Source organism: Chiloscyllium punctatum, chromosome 40 (assembly GCF_047496795.1).
Source record: "Chiloscyllium punctatum isolate Juve2018m chromosome 40, sChiPun1.3, whole genome shotgun sequence".
NCBI classification, from domain to species: domain Eukaryota; kingdom Metazoa; phylum Chordata; class Chondrichthyes; order Orectolobiformes; family Hemiscylliidae; genus Chiloscyllium; species Chiloscyllium punctatum.
Window position 1 is genome coordinate 51,049,732 of NC_092778.1, and position 26,197 is coordinate 51,075,928.

The window sequence follows — 26,197 nt, forward strand, 5'->3', positions numbered from 1 at the left end:
ACTGTCTGTGTGGAGTTTGCACATTCTCCCCGTGTCTGCATGGGTTTCCTCTGGGTGCTCCGGTTTCCTCCCACAGTCCAAAGATGTGCAGGTCAGGTGAATTGGCCATGCTAAATTGCCCGTAGTGTTAGGTAAGGGGTAAATTTAGGGGTATGGGTAGGTTGCGCTTCAGTGGGGCGGTGTGGACCTGTTGAGCCGAAGGGCCTGTTTCCACACTGTAAGTAATCTAATCTAATAATACTAGTCTGATAAACCCCTGATTAAGATTTACTAAAATTCAAATTTCAAAACCCGGCAGCTGTCATATCTTCCTCTGTAGATTTTCTTCTTCTTAGGGATGTCTGTTTCACAGATCACTGATCGATAAAGGTACCTTTAAGAGAGCTAATTTTCTGGGCAGTCTGCAGATGTTGGAGGCTTAGCAGATCTCTCTCAACTGTTTACGTTTTTCCCATCCTATACCCCCAAAGTATCAGATTGTGTTATTGGCTTTTAATATTGTCAATTTAGTAAATTCAAACTGGATTAGAGTTTGGTTTTTTTGGGGTATAATTTAAACAGATTAGCCTAATTTGAATTTTTTTCATCTCCAGGTAACCAGCTACACTAGCTGCTGGATCAAAAGGTTACATTGTATCTTGTTCAGAACACTTGGTGTTGACAGGTAGTTCAGCTAGCTTTTAACTCTCTTAATGATACAGTACACTTTTACACCTTTATAACACCTCCCCCTTAAGAAAAAATGAACCATCATAATGAAAAGATTTCTTTTTCTATTCTTTAAACACATTATCCTAACATATAGATAACTTTAATCTAAGTTGACCTTAACTTCTTTTCAAATTAATACAAATCTAATCTCAACTTTATCAGTTAAATCTGCGATTACATTCTTACCACCCGCAACATGTACAATTTTTAAATTAAAGGTGTGTAACATAAGATGCCAACAAAATAGTCTCATATTCTTGTCTTTATAGTGTTCTAAGAATGTAAGTGGATTGTGATCTGTGTACACCACTGTCTCTGACACATTGTTCGTGACACACACATTAAGATGTTGTAAGGCCAGTATTTCTAGGTGGTTTGTGGATCATGTTGGGCAGAGGGAAAAGTAGCAAGGGTTTGGGCAAGGGCAGAGTGAAGTGGCACAGTTAGGTTTTTGGGACAACATCCAAAAGATCACTGAACCCACTATTCAGTGCCTGGCTTGCCTTGGCGGTGTCAAACGCATCTCTGGCCTCATATACGAGGAGGTGCGTGGGGTGTTGAAGGTGTTCCTGAAGAATGTCATCAGGGATTCAGTCACATCCACAGAGCATGCCAAGTGCAACACTGTTATCACCATGACTGTCGTGTATGCGCTAAAGTGCCAGGGGTGGACCTGTACAGTTTTGGCGCTTGAAGATAGTCTGTAAGAAGAAACGTGAGTTTTAAACCAAAAGGTTACACCGTATCTTATTCAGAACACTTGGTGCTGTCAGGTAGTTCTGCTAGCTTTTAACTCTTGTAAACATACAATACACCTCTACACCTTCATAACACATACAACCTGAAAGACAGGACACCTCATTTGAAAGGTAGCTGGGAAGTTAAAGTGGCTGGAAGATGTTTTGACCTTCATGTTACAGGTTATAGTTATGAATGTGTTCACCAGTTTGTTAGAAGGGTAATCTGTAGACTGTGAAGTTGTTAAAAGAGCAATACTCAATGCTTAACAACTTACCTCTGAAGCTTGTCAAATAAATTTAAGATCAAAGTTTGTGAGAAGATTTGTAGCTCGGGTGCTTGTTGTTGTGGTTCTGTTTGCCGAGCTGGGAATTTGTGTTGCAGACGTTTCATCTCCTGTCTAGGTGACATCCTCAGTGCTTGGGAGCCTCCTGTGAAGCGCTTCTGTGATCTTTCCTCCGGCATTTATAGTGGTTTGAATCTGCCGCTTCCGGTTGTCAGTTCCAGCTGTCTGTTGCAGTGGTCGGTATATTGGGTCCAGGTCGATGTGCTTATTGATTGAATCTGTGGATGAGTGCCATGCCTCTAGGAATTCCCTGGCTGTGCTCTGTTTGGCTTGACCTATAATAGTAGTGTTGTCCCTGTTGAATTCATGTTGCTTGTCATCTGCGTGTGTGGCTACTAAGGATAGCTGGTCATGTTGTTTCGTGGCTAGTTGGTGTTCATGGATGCGGATCGTTAGCTGTCTTCCTGTTTGTCCTATGTAGTGTTTTGTGCAGTACAAAATCCCATGCAAGGACTGCACAAAACACTACATAGGACAAACAGGAAGACAGCTAACGATCTGCATCCATGAACACCAACTAGCCACGAAACGACATGACCAACTATCCTTCGTAGCCACACACTCAGATGACAAGCAACATGAGTTCGACTGGGACAACACTACTATTATAGGACAAGCCAAACAGAGAACAGCCAGGGAATTCCTAGAGGCATGGCACTCATCCACAGATTCAATCAATAAGCACATCGACCGGGACCCAATATACCGACCATTGCAGCGGACAGCTGGAACTGACAACCGGAAGCGGCAGATTCAAACCACTATAAATGCCGGAGGAAAGATCACAGAAGCGCTTCACAGGAGGCTCCCAAGCACTGAGAATGTCACCTAGACAGGAGATGAAACGTCTGCAACACAAATTCCCAGCTCGGCAAACAGAACCACAACAAATTTAAGATCATAAAAAATAAACCTCTCCGCACACTTGCAGAGTTTGCAAGAGAAAAAAGTACTGAAAGATCAATGGTTTCAATCATTGAAGTTACAGAAAGATTTTGAGGACTTGGAGGAAATTATGGTTATGGAAGAATTCTGAAAAAAATTCCAGTAACCATTACAACTTATTCAGATGAGCACCAGGTATCAAAGAAGCAAGAAGTGGCAGTTTTGATAGATATCTATGTCAACTCACACAGACAAGAAGGAAAATAATCATAACAGAATCAACAAGGCAATTGGAAGAATGGAAAATGTAGATGATAAACGTATTAGTTTTAGGGAGCAAACAGAGGGCACCAGAATAATAAAGGAAAAAGACTGGAATTTAAAACTGATAGTTTGCTTCCATCGAAAACTAGATATGTAAAAGCTAATTATGGGATGTTAGATGTGAGGCCAATGCAGTGGGAGAAATGCCTGTGGAATCCTCAGAAGAAAGAGTATCAGGAAAGGAAATGGCTCTGAAAACTGCAACAGTAGTACAGATACAATGAGTTCTCCCAGAACCTACCAGGAAGGGAGAGATGGTTCAGGTAAATCAAGCAAATACTGCTTCAATTAATGATAAAGGCAATTGGACAACCAAGGGTTCTGAAATGAGAGGTATTTCTTTATTCTTCTACTCAAAGATGTAGACCAATGCAGACTTGGAGAGATTGGAGCAACTCAGTCGCTGATGCTGACAATTTGTCTTTCAGAGGTGTCAATGAAGGAAAAATGCCAATTGGAGACATAAAGAAAGGATGTAAATCATATAAAGAAACTGAGATACTGTAGAAGAAACACCCTGAGTTGGTTTCTATCTGTTTTGTGACTAGATCTCAGGCCCATAGAAGTAGACAGCAAGAGGATGGGTCCATAAAAAATAGATTGAAAATTTTCTGACACTATTTTTGAAGACTTAAGCAGAAGGATGATGGCAAAGAGAATAGGCTGACCTGCATATTCTTTCATGGAAATGCAACTGGCAGATCCTGAGTTGAAGACATTGAACCAAACAGGCTACTCAGAAATTAAACCCGAATCAACAGTTGAATTATTGTTTAAAAGACAAAGTGCTAATGCGGAAATAGAGACCATATTTTAGCAGGCATTTGCCTGGTCCTAGGAGTTTATGATGCACCCATAAAATAATGTTCTGATCTTCAGGTGGAACCTGAGGGATTACTGACTCTCTCTCAATGCCTGCTAAAATATGAAAACATTTTTCTTGGCCCAGATGATACAAAGATGTTGTTAAATTTTGTCAGACCTACCATACATTGTGGGGAAACCCAAACTATCAATGAAACCAGTGCTTTTAATTCTGATTCCAGTTTTCAAAGAACTATTGATCAGGGCCTTAATAGATTGGGCAGGACCCTTACCTAAAGCCAGGTGTGATAATCATTACCTCTTAACAATTATAGGTGTCTCAACCAGACTGCCTGAGGCAAACTCTTTGAAAACATGATATTATGACAGGGAGGATCCTCAAAACAGAGGTGTCTTTACAATGGTGAAAAATGTAGTAAGTGAATTCGGATAATAAGAGAAACAAGAAACGATTTGATAAGGGTGGCACAATGGCTCAGTGGTTAGCACTCCGGCCTCACAGCACCAGGGATCCAGGTTCGATTCTTGCCTCGGGTGACTGTTTGTGTGGAGTTTGCACGTGCTCCCTGTGTCTGTGCAGGTTTCCTCCCACCATCCAAAGGTGTGCAGGTCAGGTGAATTGGCCACACTAATTTGTACAGTGTTAGGTACATTAGTCAGAGGGAAATGAGTCTGGGTGGTTTACTGTTCGGAGTGTCGGTGTGGACTAGTTGGGCCAAAGGACCTGTTTCCACACTGGACGGTATCTAATCTAATATCTAAAGATAATAAGTAGATGCTGGGAAAGTTAGGTAGATTATTATTCCAGAAAAATAACACAGTTTCTTACTCAAGCTACACAGACAAATAAACTAATAAACGAATTTTTGTAAACAGGAGAGGAAAATATTCTTGGCTATGCATCATATTAATGTAGGGGATATATTACCCATAAAACAATATACTTATTGACTCAATCTAGAGATGTTAGCCAAAGAAAGAGAAGAACTCAAATCCATAATGCCCAATGATGTTCTTAAACTGAGAAATAGTAGTTGGAGCTAACTTATTGTGATGTTGCTGAAACTAAATGGATCACGATAATTGTATGATGATAATCACAAAATCAACAGAGTACTAAAGCTGGATTCATATCTGATTTCACAGTTGAAGAATTGCAAGGATGGGTTTTTTCAAAATTTGACTTTTTTCAAAGGAAAACAGTAAGTTCTTTTTAACTGATAGCGCCCAAGAAATATCAGATTTTGTCACACCGGATAGATTTTATCATTATTAAAGTTATATGATTTGATTGAGAAGATGCAGCAACAAGAAAACAACAAGATTATCAAAGGATAATCTAACTGTGTTGTATACAGAGGTATTTAGTCAAACCGAAGAAAAATGTTTACAACACTTTAACAAATTGTTTGAGTACAAAGAGACCATTTGGTCATAAATTTGATTAAAAGTGGATCAGCCAAAGTAACTTATTTGGGTCACTGTGGGACAACACCAAGTAGCTCTTAATAGAGCAAAATACAAGGGATATCTTGGATTTTCTCATGCCAAAGACAAAACATAAAATTAGGTTATTATTGAAAGTTCATTCCAATCTTCAGAACTTTAATGGTTCCTTTGACAAGCTTGTTAAAGAAAGGCTAAAAATTTGAATGGTCAACAGAATTTCGAAGTGCCTTTGACAACTTGAATGCTGTATTGACTACCATAACAGTTTTAGGGGCATCAAATTATGCCAAGCTGTTTAACCTGGCTGTTGATGTCAGCAATGTCAGAGTTGGTGGAGTGCTTTGATTGAAGGTCAAAATGGGCATTGAACAACTAGAATCCCTGCAGTCTGAAAGCAGGCCATTCAACCCACTGACTCTCCAAACAGCATCCCACTCAGAGCCCTAACCTAACCTGTAATCCTGCATTTTCCATTGCTAATCCGCTTAGCCAGCACACCTTTAGATGCTATAAGCAATTCAACGTGACCAATCCACCTAACCCGCACATGTTTAGACCATAGGAGGAAACCATAGCATGTGGAAGAAGTCAATGTAGAAATGGGAAGAATGTACAAACTCCATGCAGACAATCGCCTGAGGGTGGAATTGAACCCAAGTCTTTGATGCTATGAGACAGTAGCTCTAACCACTGAGCCACCATGCCACCCAACTACTCAGTTATTTCTCTACAGAATTGAATTTGTGCCAACAGAAATATTCACCAGTGGAGAAACAGACATTAAACCTGATGTTGGCTCTGCAACATTTTGAAGTCTATATATTCAGCATTTCTGCAAAGGCTGTAATTTACACGATCTTCAGCTTCCTTGAATAATTTTATAACAACCTGAGAACTGTTTTGTCACAGTTTAATGTTAAAACCATACATTTTGAAAACCATTATTAGAATCATACAGTGGAGAAGAAACCCTTTGGCTCACTTAGGCCTGCTTTTCAGAACTACTCTAAATCTGCACCAGTCCCACTTTACAGCAGTTAACCCATAACTCTGAATGTTATGATACTTCAAGAGACATTTGTGGTGTGGAAAAAAGAGATAATACTGTGGTGGATGTGAATTTAAGAACAAATGTTGAGCCAAACAACATGAACATGCATAGAATAGCATTGTGTGGTTAATGTAAAAATATTATCGCATTTAACGTCAACTGCAAATAGTAATGAGAAAATTTTAATCGAAAATCAAAATACCTTTTAAAGATACCATTTTAATTTTGTGATGAACGTTTATAATAGAGTATTATTATTTTGGGGGAACTTATATTCTAAATTAGAAGAAAACGGATTTTTGATGTTTAGTTCTCTGAAGGTTTTATAAAGGGCCAGAAACAATTTCTTTCAGAATTTGGTGAAGACAGCGTTTTCAATAAAACATGTAACTTAGGCTAAATAACTAGACAAGCTACCTGGTCAGACTAAGTTGAACTAAGTTAGAGTCATAGAGATGTACAGCATGGAAACAGACCCTTCGGTCCAACCCGTCCATGCCGACCAGATATCACAACCCAATCTAGTCCCACCTGCCAGCACCCGGCCCATATCCCTCCAAACCCTTCCTATTCATATACCCATCCAAATGCCTCTTAAATGTTGCAATTGTATCAGCCTCCACCACATCCTCTGGCAGCTCGTTCCATACACGTACCACGCTCTGCGTGAAAAAGTTGCCCTTTAGGTCTCTTTTATATCTTTCCCCTCTCAACCTAAACCTATGCCCTCTAGTTCTGGACTCCCCCACCCCAGGGAAAAGACTTTGTCTATTTATCCTATCCATACCCCTCATAATTTTGTAAACCTCTATAAGGTCACCTCTCAGCCTCCGACGCTCCAGGGAAAACAGCCCCAGCCTGTTCAGCCTCTCCCTGTAGCTCAGATCCTTCAACCCTGGCAGCATCCTTGTAAATCTTTTCTGAACCATTTCAAATTTCACAACATCTTTCCGATAGGAAGGAGACCAGAATTGCACGCAATATTCCAACAGTGGCCTAACCAACGTCCTGTACAGCCACAACATGACCTCCCAACTCCTGTACTCAATCTCTGACCAATAAAGGAGAGTATACCAAACACCTTCTTCACTATCCTATCTACCTGCGACTCCACTTTCAAGGAGCTATGAACCTGCACTCCAAGGTCTCTTTGTTCAGCAACACTCCCTAGGACCTTACCATTAAGTGTATAAGTCCTGCTAAGATTTGCTTTCCCAAAATGCAGCACCTCGCATTTATCTGAATTAAACTCCATCTGCCACTTCTCAGCCCACTGGCCCATCTGGTCCAGATCCTGTTGTAATCTGAGTTAACCCTCTTCGCTGTCCACTACACCTCCAATTTTGATGTCATCTGCAAACTTACTAACTTGAACTTTTACAAATCAGAAAAGAAAGAGATCAGTGGCTAGAAGATTGAGCTCAGAAGAAAAAGATTCCACTACATATGCTGTTCAGCAGCTGCAAAGCAGTCAATGTAACTGGAAAATGCACTAAGGGTTTTCCCTAGAGTTCAGTGAGAATATGTGTCTTGGGGAGATACAGAACAACCACATCTGGTGAATGTACAGAAAATCACCAAGAGAAAATGTTACAATCTCGTCAGTTAAGTAAGAAATTAGAGAGAGAAGGTAAGCATCTTACCTAACAGGGGTTGAGTATCTGTAAAGAACATTGCTGGGGATAAGGGTTAAAGCTTTCTTTTTGATGCTTATGATACAATCTTTCCAGGTTGTCACACATACAAAGCTTTGTTTTATTTATTTCATTGTGGAATAAACTTATGTTTTTTATTTTAAAGTACACTGGCACTATTGCGTGAACCATGTTCTCTGGCTGACCAAACTTCAAAAATAAAATTTCTGGTCTACCAATCTATTCACTCGAGGGTCTGACTTATCCAGCATGATCAATCAGCTGGAATGATGAATGTGCATGTACATTTCCATTGATAATAACTGCCCACTGGCACATCATCCAAATGCACACTTCTGAGACTTTTAAAAATTCATTTGTGGGACTTGGCCATCACTGGCTGGCCAGCATTGACAGCTCATCCTTAATTGCCCTTGAGAAGGTGGTGGTGAGTTGTCTTCTTGAATCATTGTAGCCCATTTGGTATGGGTTGACCCATAATGCAGTAGGGAGGGAATTCCAGGACTTTGACCCAACATCTGTGAAGGAACAGCAGTATACTTCCAAGTCAGGGTGGTGAGTGGCTGGGAGGGGAACTTGCAGGTGGTGGTGTTTCCAAGTACCTGCTGCCCTTGTCCTTCTAGATGGAAGTGGTCAGGGGTTGGAAGATGCTATCTAAGGATGTTTGGTGAATTTCTGAGATGAATGATAAGGCCTCCATGTCTGCCTAAACTTGCATTCATTCTTTCATGACATGTAGGCATCTCTGGCAAGTTCAGCATTTATTGTTCATCCCTAATTGCCCTTGAATGGAATAGTGTCTTCGGACCATTTCAAAAGATGGTTAAGAGTCAACCACAGTGCTATGGACCTAGAATCTCAAGTTAAGTCCAGGCGAGGTCAAGATGACAAGTGTCCCTCAGTTGAGTTTTAACAATGATGAAGGTGAGTTTAATGATTCTACTACAGCTTTTAATTCTAGATTTAAGATTAATTTAATTCTATTACCACCAGCTGCCAAAGTGGGATTTGAACCTGTAGCTCCAAAACATTAGGTACAGACTATCCAGTGATATTACCACTCCATTCTCATAGCTCCATTCACTTGCAGTGTGCACCTTCCAGCAGGAGCTACTAGAGTCAAGCTTTGCTTGTGATTGGGAACAGTTAGCCAGAGTATCACTGGCTGCAGGGTGCAGACAGTGGTGGTGATAGTTAAAAAATCTGGCATCCAGCATCTCTTGTGGCAAGGCAGTACAATGATCACCACAGTGCCTCTCCAGGTGAAGTAACTGGTCAACACTACCACATGAAGAAAAGTGCGAGGACATGTGAGTTGCTTATGAAATAGCTCCCACTTTCTGAAGCAGTAAAAAATGAGAAAAGCAAATGCAGCTTATTTACCTTATTAATTGGACTGGAATTATTCCCAAAATCAATGCATATATTCCATCATGTCAAGTCACACATCAGGTGGCTGGCTCTTAGAGGAGAGGTGAGGAGGAATTGGCATGCAGCAGTAAGAAGTTCAGGCACCCATTTACCGCAGCATGAATTAAATACATTAATTTTTAAAAGTGATTAAAGTTATCTTTGTGGCAAATTAAATCTCCCAGTAATACACAATAAATCTCATCAATGCAATGTCTTATCATAAATTGCTGAATTATATTATAGAACATAGAACATAGAACATAGAAGAATACAGCGCAGTACAGGCCCTTTGGCCCTCGATGTTGTGCCGATCCAAGCCCACCTAACCTACACTAGCCCACTATCCTCCATATACCTATCCAATGCCCACTTAAAAGCCCATAAAGAGGGAGAGTCCACCACTGCTACTGGCAGGGCATTCCATGAACTCACGACTCGCTGAGTAAAGAACCTACCCCTAACATCTGTCCTATACCTACCACCCCTTAATTTAAAGCTATGCCCCCTTGTAATAGTTGATTCCATACGTGGAAAAAGGTTCTCACGGTCAACCCTATCTAAACCCCTAATCATCTTGTACACCTCTGTCAAGTCACCCCTAAACCTTCTTTTCTCCAATGAAAACAGCCCCAAGTGCCTCAGCCTTTCCTCATACGATCTTCCTACCATACCAGGCAACATCCTGGTAAACCTCCTGTGTACCCGTTCCAGTGCCTCCACATCCTTCCTATAGTATGGCGACCAAAACTGCACACAATACTCCAGATGCGGCCGCACCAGAGTCTTATACAACTGCAACATGACCTCAGGACTCCGGAACTCAATTCCTCGACCAATAAAAGCCAAGTACGCCATATGCCTTCTTCACCGCACTATTTACCTGGGTGGCAACTTTCAAAGATCTGTGTACATGGACATCTGTATATGTTACCACATCAGAGCTCATGTATAAACAGTGACATCTGAGTCCATTCCTTGCAGTGCATATACTCACCAATCCGTCAGTCTCCTCATAAATGGAATGGAACAAAAATAGCATGCTGCAAGTTGTTCACTCATTGCCCACTTTGTGTCCCCACTGAAGACATTTTAAATGATGCAGCGAACAGTTTCACTTGCACTTTACTGAAAAGGCCCAAAGCTCAAGGCCTACCTGCAGGCTGCTCTGACTTGGTGACTCCTTCACCTCCTGCAGTCTCTGGTGCGGATCCCTTCGGAGTTAGCACTGTTTGTAGTAACTGTAACATTTATAAAAAGACAACAGCTCAGGTTTGTTCTGGCAGAGCCACTGACGGCATCAACAATGATTGTTGGCATCTTAATAAAAAGAATCTTTCCAGGTTAAAGAGACACAGCAGAGGATGGACGGCAGTTTTCTTTCAGAAACAGTTGTGGTTACAACAGCTCAGGGCACTTCAGCGTGTTCCCATTCTGTCACAATGTCTGCAAAAACAGCTTCCCTTCAGTTTGGTTGCTATTTAAGGGATAGCTCTAGGTTGCGCGACACAGAGACAGCTCCTGGTGACTGAATTGCCTTCCGTGTGCTAAATCCCCTTTCTCCTTAAAGTCACAGACATTCTCTCAGGTGGTTACACGTTTAGTCTGTAGCATCAGAAAGCATATGGAGGGTAAATGAAAGTCACCGCTTACACAAAGGCAATAGCTTTGGATTAGGAAGTTGCACATGTAAAAGGGATTGTAAAAGGTGATGAAGTTCTATTGATATATAATGTGTTGGTACATTTGCTCAATGATTATGCTACAGGCCAGGCATCCCAGAGAATAGCAGTTCAAATCTCACCATGGGAAGTTTGGACATTCAATCACAAAAGTGATCCTGTTGTCAGACTGGAGTGAAAATCCATCTGGTTCACTCATATCCTCAGGGATCCAAAACCTACCATCCTTATGTGCCTTGGTGTCCATGGGAGTCCAGTTCATTGTTTTGAAATCAAGGACTATTTAAGTCTAGGAAATAATGCAATGCAGATCTTTGGTGAGACCACATCTTCAGTACAGCGCAATATACTCCATACTTGCCTCAGAGAGGATGCGTCAAAGATTCACTAGGTTGATTCTTGCAATGAGACCACTATTCTATGAGGAGAGATCGAATGGGAGGGTAAAGACAATGACTGCAGATGCTGGAAACCAGATTCTGGATTAGTGGTGCTGGAAGAGCACAGCAGTTCAGGCAGCATCCAAGGAGCTTCGAAATCTACGTTTTGGGCAAAAGCCTGTGCTGGTATTTAAAATGATGAGAGGTGATCTCATGCAAACATATGAGATCCTGGGAGGGTTTTACAGGGTAGGTGCTGAGAGGCTGTTTTTCCTTCCTGAAGAGTCTAGAATGCAGCGTTTCAGGATAAATCGGCCTTTTAGACTGAGTTGAGGAGAAATTTCTTCACTCAGAAAGGTTGTGAATCTTTGGAATTCTCTCCCCTAGAAAGCTGTGGATGTTCAGTTGTTGGGTACAATCAAGACTGAGATTGTTGTTCGTGAAGGAAATCAAGGAATATGGGAATTGGATAGGAAAGTTAGGTTGCAGTGGAATATTCTAGGAGAAAGTGAGGACTGCAGATGCTGGAGATCAGAGCTGAAAATGTGTTGCTGGAAAAGCGCAGCAGGTCAGGCAGCATCCAAGGAGCAGGAGAATCGACGTTTCGGGCATCAGCCCTTCTTCCTCATTCCTGAAGAAGGGCTCATGCCCGAAATGACGATTCTCCTGCTCCTTGGATGCTGCCTGACCTGCTGCGCTTTTCCAGCAACACATTTTCTGCAGTGGAATATTGTACTGAATCGTGGAACATGCTGAAATGTCCTCTTCCTGTGCCTATATTTTTTATTCTTATAAACACAAGATGAGCAATAACTGCTACCTGGGGATGGTAAACATGACCTTATAAATGGTCGATTTGTCACAAAAGCCAATGTACTAACCATTGGTCTCTGTTATGCCTTGTCTCTTACAATATAGAACCTACTGACTACTCCTTTACACCTTTGAGGGTGTCTGGCAAGTCTAGCAATTGCTGTCCATCCGTAACTGCCCTTGAACTGAGTAGCTTGCGAGATTATTTCAGTGAGTAAACCGCATTGCTGTGGGTCTAGAGTCACATGTAGGCCAGACAGGGTAAGGATGACAGGTTTCCACCTCTGAAACAGATCAGGGAGCCAGATGGGTTTTTACAATAATCTGGTAGTTTCCTGATTACTATTACTGAGGCTCACATTTTATTCCAGATTTATTAATTGAATTTAGATTTTCCCCAGTTGTGACAGTGTGATTCTCAGCTCATGTTTCTGGAGTTTTGGTCCAGGTCTGATTAGGAACCCGACAATACATTCACAACATCTTATTTCCCAATCATCTGCTACTGGTGTGTTTATTATGCCACGACTATACAATAGGAAGTGACAAACATTTGGCTGATAATGCAGGCAGTCCCTGAGTGGTGAATGAGCTCTGTTCTTGAGCCCACTTGCGAGATGATTTGGACACAAGATGCAGCACAAGGCAGCACAATATAAAGCAGCCATTTGTAAGTACAGGAAACATTCATGTATCGAATGGTTAAAATTACAATCGTTTTAAAGTGGGGGACATTGGTAAGTTGATGGTCATAAGCCAAGGACCTGATGACTGTACGGAGCTGCCTTTGATAATCAGTGCAGCTCCATTGCTGCCCCGAACCTTTAAGCCAAACATCTCCAAGAGAATTGCAGCAGCTTTTAGATGTTAAGGACTGAGGCTGTGTTTTTTTAAATGGGGCAGGATGCTATTAGGCCAGCACTGAGTCTTGCATGAAGCTGTCTCCACACCACCCCAATGCTCCAACCTTCCCTCCTCCACCACCACCACCACCACTATCCTCCCCCCTCCCCACCCTCCCTACCAACTCTCAATGAGCCTCAAGCCTTGCAGTAGCACGTTTCGCACTGGCCTGCACATCCCAACCATTTAGAAGAGCAGACTACACGACACAATATTTGCTTGCCATCTTCCTCGATGGTACTGACTGGGGGGGTCATCGTGCAATCTAATCAAACTTCTGCACAATCTCATGTTTATGTCACTCCCTAAATAAACATTCTGCTTCCACGCTTCCAAATAAGAAGGTATTTTAAGGCTCCCTTAGTTTGGGAAGGCAGAAGCATTGATGAAGTTTGTGGTCAGAATGAGGATTTTATAAGGGGGCAGCACACTTTAAGCCTTAATGTACATTGATTTCCCTTAAAGGCTCATCCACATTCCTGTTATGTTATCTGTGAGTGGTGATCAAAACATGACAAAAACCTGGCAAATCATCCATACTACTGTTAACATGAAGCATTTGGAGAGGGTTTTAATTAAAGGGTCCAAACCACTAAAGGACAGTCTACATATTTTCGAATCAACCTGTTTATGACATACCTCTGGAGCTGGTGGGACTTCAACCTGGGCCTTCTAGCTTCAAGTTAGGGACACAGGCATCCTCTGAGGGACAGTCTATTTTAAATAGCAACACAGGTAACGACAGTGACAATGTGTATAGTTTCTGTGACCTTAATTGAGTCACGTTGCAATTTGTCTGATCAGTCTAGAAGATAAACTCTCTCTGGGAAAGGAATATCTATAATTTACAGAATTGAAACCCCATGTATTTCAGATCACATGGCTATTTTTTTTCAACCAACCTGTTCAAAAACATTATTACCACTTTTGGAGCAGGTGGGACTTCAACCCAATTTCTTGGCTCAGACATAAGGACACTACCATTTATGCCACAATAGCCCCAGATTGTGTAGCTATGTCAGTAATCATAACGGTATTCAGAGGCAGTTAAATATGAAATGAAGTCATCTTCAATTGTTGGCCTATTCCTACTATATACTGCAGGCAGGAGATTGATAAATCATCACTAAATTTCTATTTTTTTTCATTCTAAATCTCCTGTTTCTTTTTAATCTATTCCCCAATCACTAAATTTCTATTGGTTGCCAGCACAGACTCCCCACCAATTGGATAATGAGTTTTTAATTGGTATCTTAAAGCTTCCAAAATTGAAGCAATCATGTCCAGATTGGCAACTCATCAGCTTACTGATCAAAGGATGATTATTCATCAACCGTGTGAGAGAAAGTGTAGGGATATAGATCTCTGGCTTTGTTTCTACTCCAGTGTTGCAGTGTTTCCAGCCTCCTACCTTCTGAGCTCCTATTCCCCAATGCTACAGAGTATTTTATCTTGGTAACACTGTAGAGAGCTGCTGAGGTGTCCCCACCCCCATTACATAAGGTAATCAGCCCAGGTTGTCATAGAGAAAATGACTCACAACAAAGCCCATAATGGCGGGCATGGCCAAACAGGCAGCAGGAGAGATATGAAAGGATGAAGGAAATAATGATGGGTTCATGTGCGTGTTGTATACAGCATTACAGGCACTGAGGGTTCATTCCAGAATCAATCTGGCCTGTCACATATGGACAGGCTCAGGGCTGGCCTTGCTTGGTGAGCTCAAACACAAATGCCAATGGCAAGTAGCACAGTTCTTCCCAACCTTTCCCCATTGTGAGCCCATAGTGACTGCTCAGTGGGTTGCCTGCTGGGGCAAGGGGGCGGCTGTTATAATGCACTTGGTGTTTCTCAATGGTCACAGCTGCCTCTAAGCTCCTGACCCCAAGATTTCAGCTCCTATGGGAAGCCTGGCCATAGTGACCCAGCAGCAGCTTTGCCTGGCTGATTCTGATCAAGGTCTTCGGGATTAGTTGTCATGACAACGCTGTTTGAGCATGGCTGGTTAAGGGCAGAGCAGAGAGTGAGCTGGGGCCTGGGTAAGTTTGGAGGGGAGGCAGAGGTTGTGGCGCAGTGGTGACGTTAGTAGACTAGCAATCTAGGACCCTCATTTCCTACATGTGGCGATAGGGGTTCACATCCCATTGTGGCAGGGCAAAGTCAATAAAAAGCTAGTCCAATGGTAACCATAGAAACACTGTTAATTGTTATTAAAAACCCATCTCATTCCCTTTAGCAAAGGGAATCTGCCATTCTTACCTATGTGACTCTAGAACCACAACAATGTGGGTTCATTCAATGACAATGAATGGGCAATAAATGCTGACCTAGCCAGTGATGCCTGCACCACGTGAACAAACTTATAAAACTCAGTTTGGACATTTATTATTTGTGGAGCTGTTGCGAATCACAAGGTGAATGAAATAAGTAAAGCCTGCAGGATGTAAAGAACTGTGGCGCAGTTGTTGGAGAAACTCAGTAGGTCTATTTGGTGACTGTCTAGAGAAGGGTCACCGGTCTCAAGACGTTAACTCTGCTTTCTCTCCACAGATCCTGCCAGACCTGCTGAGTTTCTCCAGCATCTGCTGTTTGTTGTTTCAGATTTCCAGCCTCCAGCTTTTTGTACGCGGCTGGGTCCCACATACAGATCCTCATTCTGGCACTCGGTGAGTGAGAAATACAATGAGGAATACATGCCACCTCTGAAAGAGCATGCCATAGGATAGTAGTCCATGAATACATGACAGTCACATCATATTCCTTCACTTTAACTATTTCCTCCATGTCACGTCCATGGCCTCTGATCATTGGTATGGAAAGTAGTTTATCTACTGAAGTGAGATCTCCAGTGGAAATTTCAAAGTACCTTACTCCCCTCGGGAGCCGAGGCCGTAGCGGTGCCTCCTGCACTCTGTCCACTTCCTGAGCTCCGAACGCTGGCCACGCTTCCTGTGCTCCCTGCACTGCTGCGGTCCCCACCTGCAACAAAAAGATCAGAGCTGGGTTCAAGGTGCTGGTAAATGCCGCTGCTTGTCAGAAACACACAAGCGTACCAGTGGGAAACAGCAGCGATTGGTACACGATTGCTGCAGTAAGTGTTTTCCCAGTCCGATCCCACTCTCCCTGATTCCCAAAACAGGTGCACCAATCTCTGACCTAATTGCCCTCTTTCGAGAATTCCATACTTGGAACTGTCCTGGATAATGGAGCATGTACGGAGCGGACGGGAAAAGCCAGGTCATGGTGTTGATATTTTCCTCTGACTGGACTCCATAGAATCTGCCAGTGAATGGATACCATGTGCACAGGAGAGTGACTGGAACCTGAAATAACTCTAAAGAGGCCAGTATTCCACCATCAAGTCACCCTTTATTTACACATGGAGACTCATCCATCTCCCTCAGAGCCAGCTCTCAGAGTGAACAGAACCTCTGACTCTCTTGTTTCTTTTTTTTAAGGACAACCGGGAATCTATGGTTTATTTTTTTTTCCTTCTTAACCCCCACACTACCGCCTAACTGCGGTAGTGCTTATTTTATCCCAGCCCCCATGGTGTGTGTGTGTGCAGGTGTGAGACACAGTGAAAGACACAAAGTGCACGAATCTTTATTCAATTTCCACCACCAGGAAGATAGGAAAAACACCCGAGTGGCCAGTGACAAGCACTGCCCTTCACATCAAAGGGCAATGCTGTATGATAAAAACAGTGAAGGGGAGGGTAGGGACTAAATCAAAATAGAGTTGGAGGGGGAAATAATGCACTCCACTCCCTGCGGCGCCCACCTGTCCCTGAACGACTCCAGGGTGTTGGTGGACACCGCGTGCTCCTTCTCCAAGGACACCTGGGCTCTAACGTAACCCCGGAAGAGGGGGACTCTTTTGTTTCTTTTTTTTTTCTTTTTATTTTCTTTCTTTTTTTTTCTTCTTTTTTTTCCCCAGCACCCATGGTGTGTGTGTGTGTAGATGTGAGACACAGTGAAAAGACACAAAGTGCACCAATCTTTATTCAATTTCCACCACCAGGAAGATATGAAAATCACCCGAGTGGCCAGTGACAAGCACTGCCCTTCAAACCACAGGGCAATGCTGTGTGATCAAAACAGTGAAGGGGAGGGTAGGGACTAAATCAAAATAGAGTTGGAGGGGGAAATAATGCAGTCCACTCCCTGCGGCGCCCACATGTCCCTGAACGACTTCAGGGTGTTGGTGGACACCGCGTGCTCCTTCTCCAAGGACACCCGGGCTCTAACGTAACCCCGGAAGAGGGGGACTCTTTTGTTTCTATCTGTCAGCCAGGGCTCCCTGATTGGACCAGGTTAACAGCCCCAATCAGGAAACTCATATTCTACAAGGACCACCTGGCTGACCTCAGCCAGAGAGTGGTGAATCTATGGAATTCATTGCCACAGAAACCTGAAGTGCAAAGAGACTTGGGAGTTCTAATCCAGGTCTCTCAAGGTAAACTTGCAGGTTGAGTTAGGAGATAGGAAGGCAAATGCAATGATGGCATTTATATGAGAGAACGTGAATAAAAAAGCAGGACTTTACTTCTGAGGCTATGTAATGCTCTGGTCAGACCACATTTGGAGTATTGCTCACAGTTTTGGGCCCCATACCTCAGGAAGGATGTACTGGCTCTGGCGTGGGTTCAGAGGAAGTCCAGGAGAATGGTCCCAGGAATGAAAAGCTTAGCATATGAGGAATGTTTGTTGATGGAGTTTAGAAGGATGAGGGGGGGGAATCTAATTGAAATATACAGAATGGCCTGGACAGAATAGATTTTGGGAAGAAGTTTCCATTGGTAGAGGAGGCTTGGACCTGAGGGCATAGCCTTAGAGTAAAGGAACAACTTTTTCGAACAGAGATACGGAGAAACTTCCTCAGCCAGAGAGTGGTAAATCTGTGGAATTCATTGCCACAGAAGGCTGTGGAGGCCAGGTCATTGAGGATATTTAAGATGGTGATAGATAGGTTCTTGAGTATCAAAGGGATCAAGGGTTACAGGGAGAACGTGAGAGAATGGGGTTGAGAAACCTATCAGCCATGATTGAATGGTGGAGCATACTTGATGGGCTAAATGGCCTAATTTCTGCTCCTATGTCTTCTGGTCTTATCACCTCGTTCCAATCACTACAGAAGCTATGACAACTCTCTGTTAACTAGGGGCAAATCTGCTCAGAGTGGGTGCAGTGAGAAGGGTTGCCCCTTCAGTCTGTGTTCCACTGGGTGCTAAGCAGAATGTAACTGAATGAGTCTGCACACCATCACTTGCCTGGCATCTGTCACTGAGAGTGGATTGATCCCCTAGCTGTCAATGCGTGCTGGTCGGAAGGGGTAAACGGTAACTGTTCTCATGCTGCTTGGCCACTGAGGTAGCTTTAAGGAGCATCTTAAAATGTGAGCAACAGAGAGAGGGAGAGATGAAAGCAGCACATTTCGGAGTTAATAGCCTAGGGAGTTAAAGCCATGGTCCCCCAAGATGTGGAAATTAAAATCAGAGCCGATCACCTATTTATTGCTTCAGGATCACTTCCTGAAACACAGACAGCCATTTCTAGGTGGGATGTTTCCTGCTTCTGACAGTGTTCCCCCATTAGCCCCAACCTTTTGAGATCTCTGAGGTACTTCATACAACTTGCAAATCTTGATATTGAAACAAAAATAAATCCTCCAAGGATATCGATCCTCAATCTTTGGTTGGTTTCGCAATGCTTTTGCAAACCATTGACGAACACGATATTTCCAATCTGCGTCACGCTGTACCTCAATGAGAGACAATGTGAAACTGCACCGAAAGATGCCACTGTTTCCATTGTGCCCATGCTGGCTCCTTGAAAGCCACCCTGTCCTACTCTCCTCTCCTCTTCCCTCAGAGCTCTTCAAATGTTTCTCTTTCAACCACTGATCCACTTCCCTTTGGAAATATGCTATAGAATCTGTGCTCACCTCCCTTTCATGTGGTGCATACCTGATTATACTAACTCTTTGTGAAAATAAATCTCCCCACTGGTCTTTCATTGATTATATTTAAAAGTGTCCTCTGCTTACTAACCTCCTGCCAGAGAAAATAATTTCTTCTTTATTACTCCCTATCAACCCAGCCCCCTTATCATGTGAAGGCCTCTCTCACATTAATATTCCCGGATTCATCTGCAGGTCTCAAGAGCAATGATCCCAGCATTTCTAGTCTTTCCGCATTATCCCAGATTTAGCCAGTCCCCATTCACAATGTGGGATAGTACTCTATTTAATTCCTTTGGCAACTTCAGAGAATGATTATATTCCGAATAGTATGGGAAGGAGGAAGGAAATACAGATGGATGTGCCAAGTGACTAATGGGGAAGGGACCATTGGAGGCAAGAGCATGTGGTGATAAATCCAGGAATTTATCCAACTAGAAATTTCAGAAAGCTTCTGAACATAGAGAACCAGTTTCCTACCTTGTCCTGAAAACACTGGCCTACAATATAGTGGAGGCTGGGACTGTGCTTGCTGTTCAGTGCCGCAGCTGTATCATGACTGGCACATCTGCCATTGTGTGAAATTGTTTCCAATGCACCGTCCCCATCCACCCCATAGAATGAAGCCAAATACAACAGTCTTGCCACAGACATTACCTCAGTAATTAAAGCGGGACAGCTCTCTGTGAGGAATTAACAAGCAGTGAGAACAGGCACAGACTAGGAGCTGTTACATTCACACCTTGTCAGTACATTTAAGAAGCTGAACCAATTCATCATCTTTCACATATATATCGACTTTCAGGAGTAGGTCGTGACAGGACGTTTTGTGTAAGTAACAGGCTCCAGTCACAGAGCCTTTAAGTGCTAGTGTTATGTAAAATTTAAAATCTACTCTGTACATTTTAAGGACATTCAGTGAATTGTGTTAATAGCTTGCCTCAAAATGAGCTAATTTAATCTCTTTAAAGGTCTGCATGTTTAAGCAGACCATTTTTTTTAAAAAGCCTGTGTATTTTTAAAAATTTGCAATTAGAGTAGCCCAATCCTGGCTTTAACCTCCCTTGTATTCATTCTGAATTCTGTTGCTCATTTTCCTAGCATTCCCATGTTTTAGATTAGAATCCCTACAGTATGGAAACAGGACCTTCGGCCCAATAAGTCCATACCAACCCTCCGAAGAGTAACCCGCCCAGACCCATTCCCCTACCCTATATCTACCGCTGACTAATGCACCTAACACTATGTGCAATTTAGCATGGCCAATTCATCTGACCTGCACATCTTTCGACTGTGGGAGGAAACCCACGCAGACACGAGGAGAATGTGCAAACTCCACCTGGGTCCCTGATGTTATGAGGCAGCAGTGCTAACCACAGAGCCACCATGCAACCCTTTTAGTGTCCTACACTGATTGCTCATTAAGAAATGCTTCGATTTATAAACTCTCATCTTTGTTTCCAAATCTCTCCATGGCACCACCATTCCCAGACTGCAATCTCCTCCAGCCTCACAACCCCCTAAGATATCTGTGCTCATCCAGTTCAGGCCTCCTGAACACCCCCTTGTTTAATTACATCAACACTGGGGGCTGCTACTGAGGTCCTAAGCTCTGCAATTCCATCTCTATCTCAACTAGCTGTCTCTCCATAATCAGGACACTCTTTAAAACATAACTCTAGCCAAGTTTTTGATTATCTGCTGTAATATCACCTTATTTATATAGCTTATTATCCAACTGGATACCACTCCTCTGAAATTCCTTATATTAAGTGTGCTCTAAGAATACAAGTTGTTGACTCTGATAAATTATACAACTGCAAGTCAATCCGGAATACCATGTGCAATTCAAGAACTGAAGCTCTATGTGATGTTTATTTCCTTATATTTAAATTCAACCTCAGAAATCTCAAACATCTTTAACTTTGATATTATTCACTCTGAGTTTGGACATGTATTATCTGTGAATATTAAGAGATTTCCCAAAACCCCTGCACAGAAGAAAGTACAGGGGTATGTCTTTGTAATATATTTGTAAGTGTTTTAGTCCTCACACACTGGTACTTGAAGCACAGGCTAATTTATGAGGTGTTAATAAGAGCTACAATTTGGAACTGGATGATTCTGCTTGGCTGCAAAATGCAGTAGTTTGAGGGAAACTGGGTAAGATAAGAAGTCAGGTAACAAAAGGATTTCATATCCATCTGTAGACACATCGTGACTAAAATTGCACAGTCTGGTTTTGGACCCTGCAGCATTTTATTTGTGTCTGTGCGTTTTGTCAATGATTAGCATAGCTTCATATCTACAACCCCAAGGATTTTCAGGCCGGGTAAGATGTGAAAACCAATCTTCTCTTTTTGTAGCCTGGCTTCATTAACATTCTGTCGATGAGCTGCTCATCGATCACCAGGGACATGAAATCTGCAGGTACCATTACAGAATGAGGCTGAGCTTTGTGGGGAAGGATACCTGTGGATGGGAGGTCCATGGATGGTAACATTATTTTTGTCTTAAAGCCTTTCATAGTGAGCGAATGAGGGAACTATCCACTTACCTTCTTTCCCATGCTCCCTTGGCAGTTTTTGTCATGTCACACACAAAAGTGAAGGCAAAGTGAACCTCTGTAAAGCGGGCATTAAGTTTGTTTCTCCCATCATGGTGGCATTCCATACTGAGCAAGGCAAGGAAAATTGCCTCTCTCATTTTGATTTTGTCTAATCCTTTTGCATGCATATATGCGTCAATTAAAAGAAGCACTTTGGGCATTTTTTTTTCCAGCACTGAGGTCACATGATTTCATCAAACCTAACCCAGACTCAAAATTAGGATGCACTCATCTACAGAATTTACCGGGGCCGATGGCACTTAAGGAGGTGACAAAAGGACAAATGACAGATAACAGAAACAGGAGACATCGCTAGGTAGAATTCATGAAACCCAAAGACACGAGAATATAAGAGAGATTACTGCTTGTGATGGTTTTGTACAATAATGGTACTTCGACGTGATTTTTCTCTCTGGAGCTGTTCACCCCTTTTTCATGAAATCAAATAGTTTGCAAGTGTCTGGTTCCATGCCTGAATTAAATGTAGCTGAAAATATTTTTGTTTGTCACACCCATACCTTGCAGCCACCCCGACTTGGTAACAGTTTTGTGAAAATGTGACAAACACTCGGCCAAATATTTCAAACTAAAATCCAACTTCAGGGGATGAGCCAATGCAGAAGGGAGGCCATTTGGCCCATCATGTCTATATTGAGAGGTATTCAATTGGTCCCACATTCTTGGGCAGAATCCAAAATTGAACAGGTCATTTGCTGTATGTTCTGTCCTGCACTAACTGAACAGCAGAAGGCTAGGTTACATTTGACATTACATTGACATCAACACAATGAGGAAATTCGCAGGACGTGAGACTTTGATTCCTAGACGTATCTACCAGAGTGGTGAGTGGGCTTCAGTCTTTGTGGTACGCGCGTTATTCATGTGTGGCTGGTTGACTGGGTTGATTTGAGCCAAGCATTAACCAGATTGGCACCAAATTAAATTGAATGAGTTCACGCTTGGCACAGGATTCCCACAGCATGTTCCGGGCCAGAGTTTGGAGTACATCCTCCCTTTGAAGGACGGTATGGCATGGTTGGTATTTCCTGCTGACAGGCCTCAAATATTCTGGGCTTTACAGGATAGTAATACAAACTGTAATGTTCAAGGGCAATTTGGATGCTGCAGTTAGAGAAATGAAGCTACACTTGGTTATCAGAGAATGTGGTGACCACCAGCAAAGTGGACAATAAGCGCCAAAGGAATAAAAGGTACATCTACATTTATATAGTGCCTTTTCCAACCTCAAAATGTCATTCTGTGAATCATAAATTACCTTTTTTTATAGTGTGGTCATTTTGTATTATTGGAAACATAGCAGCAATCTGACCAATCTTTTAAAGTATTGAGTGAGGATAAATCTTGGCCAAAGCATTGCTGAGAACTTCTGGGGACAAAAAAACCAATGCTTTCCCTCGGGGCAACAGCAGCAGATGTAGTGAGGCTCCCAGAATTCATTGCTGAAGCAGAAATGAAATGTGGCTGGAGACGCTTTCACCGAATCTACCTGCAAATGGTTTCCGTAGCACCCAGATCTCCTCAGGCGCGGTCGTGACTGGTTGCACTGGAGACAGGTGGGAAGGACTCGACTCGGAACCACGGGAACCTGCAGGAACGTCAGTCACATTTTGAATGTGCTATTATTTTTTTTAAAAAAACTTTCTCCCTCCTCCATTCCTTTTCACATTTCAGATTAAGTTGTGGTGTTTTAACAATAATAAGGCAAATTCTTGCTATATCTGTCCATGGCACAAAGCGAAAGGGGGTTGATTTGATATGAGACCCAGCAGCTCAGCCCTATATCTAATTTTGTTTTTGTACAGTTTAGCAAAAATAAATGAGCAAAGAAAACAGATTCAGCACGTTAAACTTCTTATCATCTAATGTTTGATGCCATTTCCCCACAGCTATAATTCAGAAGTTATAAGTGAGGCCGAGTGAATGATTATTCCCATCATTTTTTTTCGAATCTGCTTTTACATTTGTCGTCAAGTCCCAGTCTTTGGGAGAATTTGGTTTCAACGTTTGCTCGATTCATTGCTGTTGGTGATATCGTATCATACGATGATGGGAAACATTCACTTGTGACGTATCCTGGGAATAGGCCATTCTCCCTTTCCTCTCTCCATTGAAAGTGTTTTGGAATCATAAGAAGGTAAGGCATGATGTGAGAGAATTGGAACAGGTCTGACTTCATTCTTGTGACCTACTAGAGTCCTAGAAAATGAAACATGCATGCCGAAGGCTCCAAGCCAGAGAAACAAATCCTTCACAACACACAGAGACACATAAAGCAGACAAATTACAGATGATGAGGAAGAATAGCACACAGGAACACAAGCATCTTTGATAGTTCATCAGCTACTGTGCACAATATTTCACATAACTCTTCATTTTGATTCTGGTGTTGTTTCCAACTGGTCAAAAGTTTGCCTGACCAATGCCCACATACTATTAGATTAACAGCAGAAAATGATAAAGAGTTACTGGATCAAAATCTCAGACAGTGTAGGTTTACAGCAACTGGATCATCAAAGAAATGGATTAGAGAGCACTCGATCAGCTGGGGAATACAGGTAAAGGCAAATGGATATCAATGACACTGAGTTGACAGTTGCTGGATCACCTGGAGAAACAGTACATGGCCTGGGAAAATGGAATAAAAACTGTTCCATTAGCTGTGGAGATAGTCACATTGTCGGCATTTTAGGGACAACAGTGTTCCCTGAAGGACAGCTTTACAAATGCAAACCATAAACATTGACAGCTATATTGTTTGAATAACAAAAATCAACCTTCTATCGGAGTTCATTTTATTCTATTGTAGTAACATTGCTGCAGCACTTTGAAAGGTTCATTTTGGACATTTTCACAAGTAGGTCAGGAATGTATGATTGTTTAGCAACTCTAAAGCACAAGAACTCCAATGACTAGTTCCAACCACGTCTTCACTGCATTAATAACTTAATCTCCAACCACGCACTAAAATCAGCCATAATTTGACAAAATCTTGAATCACACATGGACTATCATGCTTTACAAAATTGCTCTGTTCAAATATGCGTACTACTGAAGCTAGGTGAAGGAACAGGGTGTAGCTATTGTAAAATTACCATCCAAATCATTGATCTAAAGCTGGGGGAAATACATTTGATACACCCACATCACATTCATTATTTAATAAATTGAAGTAATTAACACTTGCATTAATATAGCTGCGTTCATCAGCTCAGAACTTCCCAAAGTGCTTTACAATTAATGAAATCCTCCCACAAACACCAATATGAGTACAAGCAGATAATCTGTTTTCTAATGTGGGTTGATGGACAAACATTGCCCAGGACACAGAGTAACTCCTCTTGCCTTACCAAATAATGTTGTGGGACCTTTTATGTCCATTTGAGAGGGTAGATGGGGCATGGCTCTAATGTCCATTCCAAAACCTGACTGTTGAATCATGCAGTACACTTCAGCATTGGCACTGGAGGACCAGTCCGAAATTGCGCTCAAGTCTCTGGAGTGGAACATGAACCACTAACATTGTACCTTAGAGGCAACTGAGCTACAGTTGACACGATTGCATGTGACTTGAGAATTGTAATTGTTGTTGACCCAAACTTGAGAAAATGCCGAGGGATAATGTTAACATTAACACTGAAAATTAAGGAATCAACACAGCAGGGGAATGTCAGTTGTTTTCCCACTGTTTTCTCAATCCCTTACCCTGATTTTATTGCTTTGCATGCATAAGCTGCAATTCTATGTACAAACTAGCATCAAAAAATTTAAGCTGCTGATGTAGAATGCATGCTGACTAGATAATGCTTCATTGCAAGCACATTGTGCACACGTTTACTGCTTCTGAATTAGTCTGCCCATATTGGGGTGGCATGGTGGCTCAGTGGTTAGCACTACTGCCTCACAGTGCCAGGGACCCAAGTTCAATTCCTGCCTTAGACAACTGTTTGTGTGGAGTTTGCACATTCTCCCCGTGTCTGCGTGGGTTTGCTCCGGTTTCCTCCCACAGTCCAAAGATGTCCAGGCCAGGTGAATTGGCCATGCTAAATTGCCTGTAGTGTTAGGGGAATGGGTCAGTGTGGACTTGTTGGGCCGAAGGGCCTGATTCTACATTGTAGGGAATCTAATCTAATCATAAACCTACTCCTGAGGTGGCTTTATCACTATCTGAGGTGTTTCAGAGACGGAGGCGCTTCAGAGGCTGAAGGATAGGTGACCATTGTAATCTATTCAAACCCTCCCATTGCTCAAGCCACTTGGTACAACTCATGTACCACTGAGACCCACCGAGAAATTTTAAACAAAAGAAGTATGCCAATGGAAGCATAGGTTCAAAGAAAAGGAAGTGCTCGTTGTAAATATCCCAAATTGTATTTTGATAAGGAGATGTCTAAGCTCGTCCAAGATGCATATTTTACAATTACTCAACATTGTAACA

General features: G+C 42.3%; 1 protein-coding gene across 9 annotated transcripts in view; it reads right to left on the reverse strand.

Moving 5' to 3' along the window:
- Window positions 1–26,197, reverse strand: part of caskin1 (CASK interacting protein 1) — a 692,879-nt gene that overhangs the window by 69,561 nt on the left and 597,121 nt on the right. For 8 of the 9 annotated variants that reach the window (XM_072559867.1, XM_072559865.1, XM_072559864.1 and 5 more), the window contains 3 exons: window positions 23,249–23,347; window positions 16,039–16,151; window positions 10,551–10,635 (listed from right to left, as the gene is read on the reverse strand). In XM_072559867.1, coding sequence (XP_072415968.1) covers window positions 10,551–10,635; window positions 16,039–16,151; window positions 23,249–23,347 — 297 coding nt within the window. The remainder of the gene's footprint in view (window positions 1–10,550; window positions 10,636–16,038; window positions 16,152–23,248; window positions 23,348–26,197) is intronic. The other variant, XM_072559871.1, reaches the window with a different exon arrangement.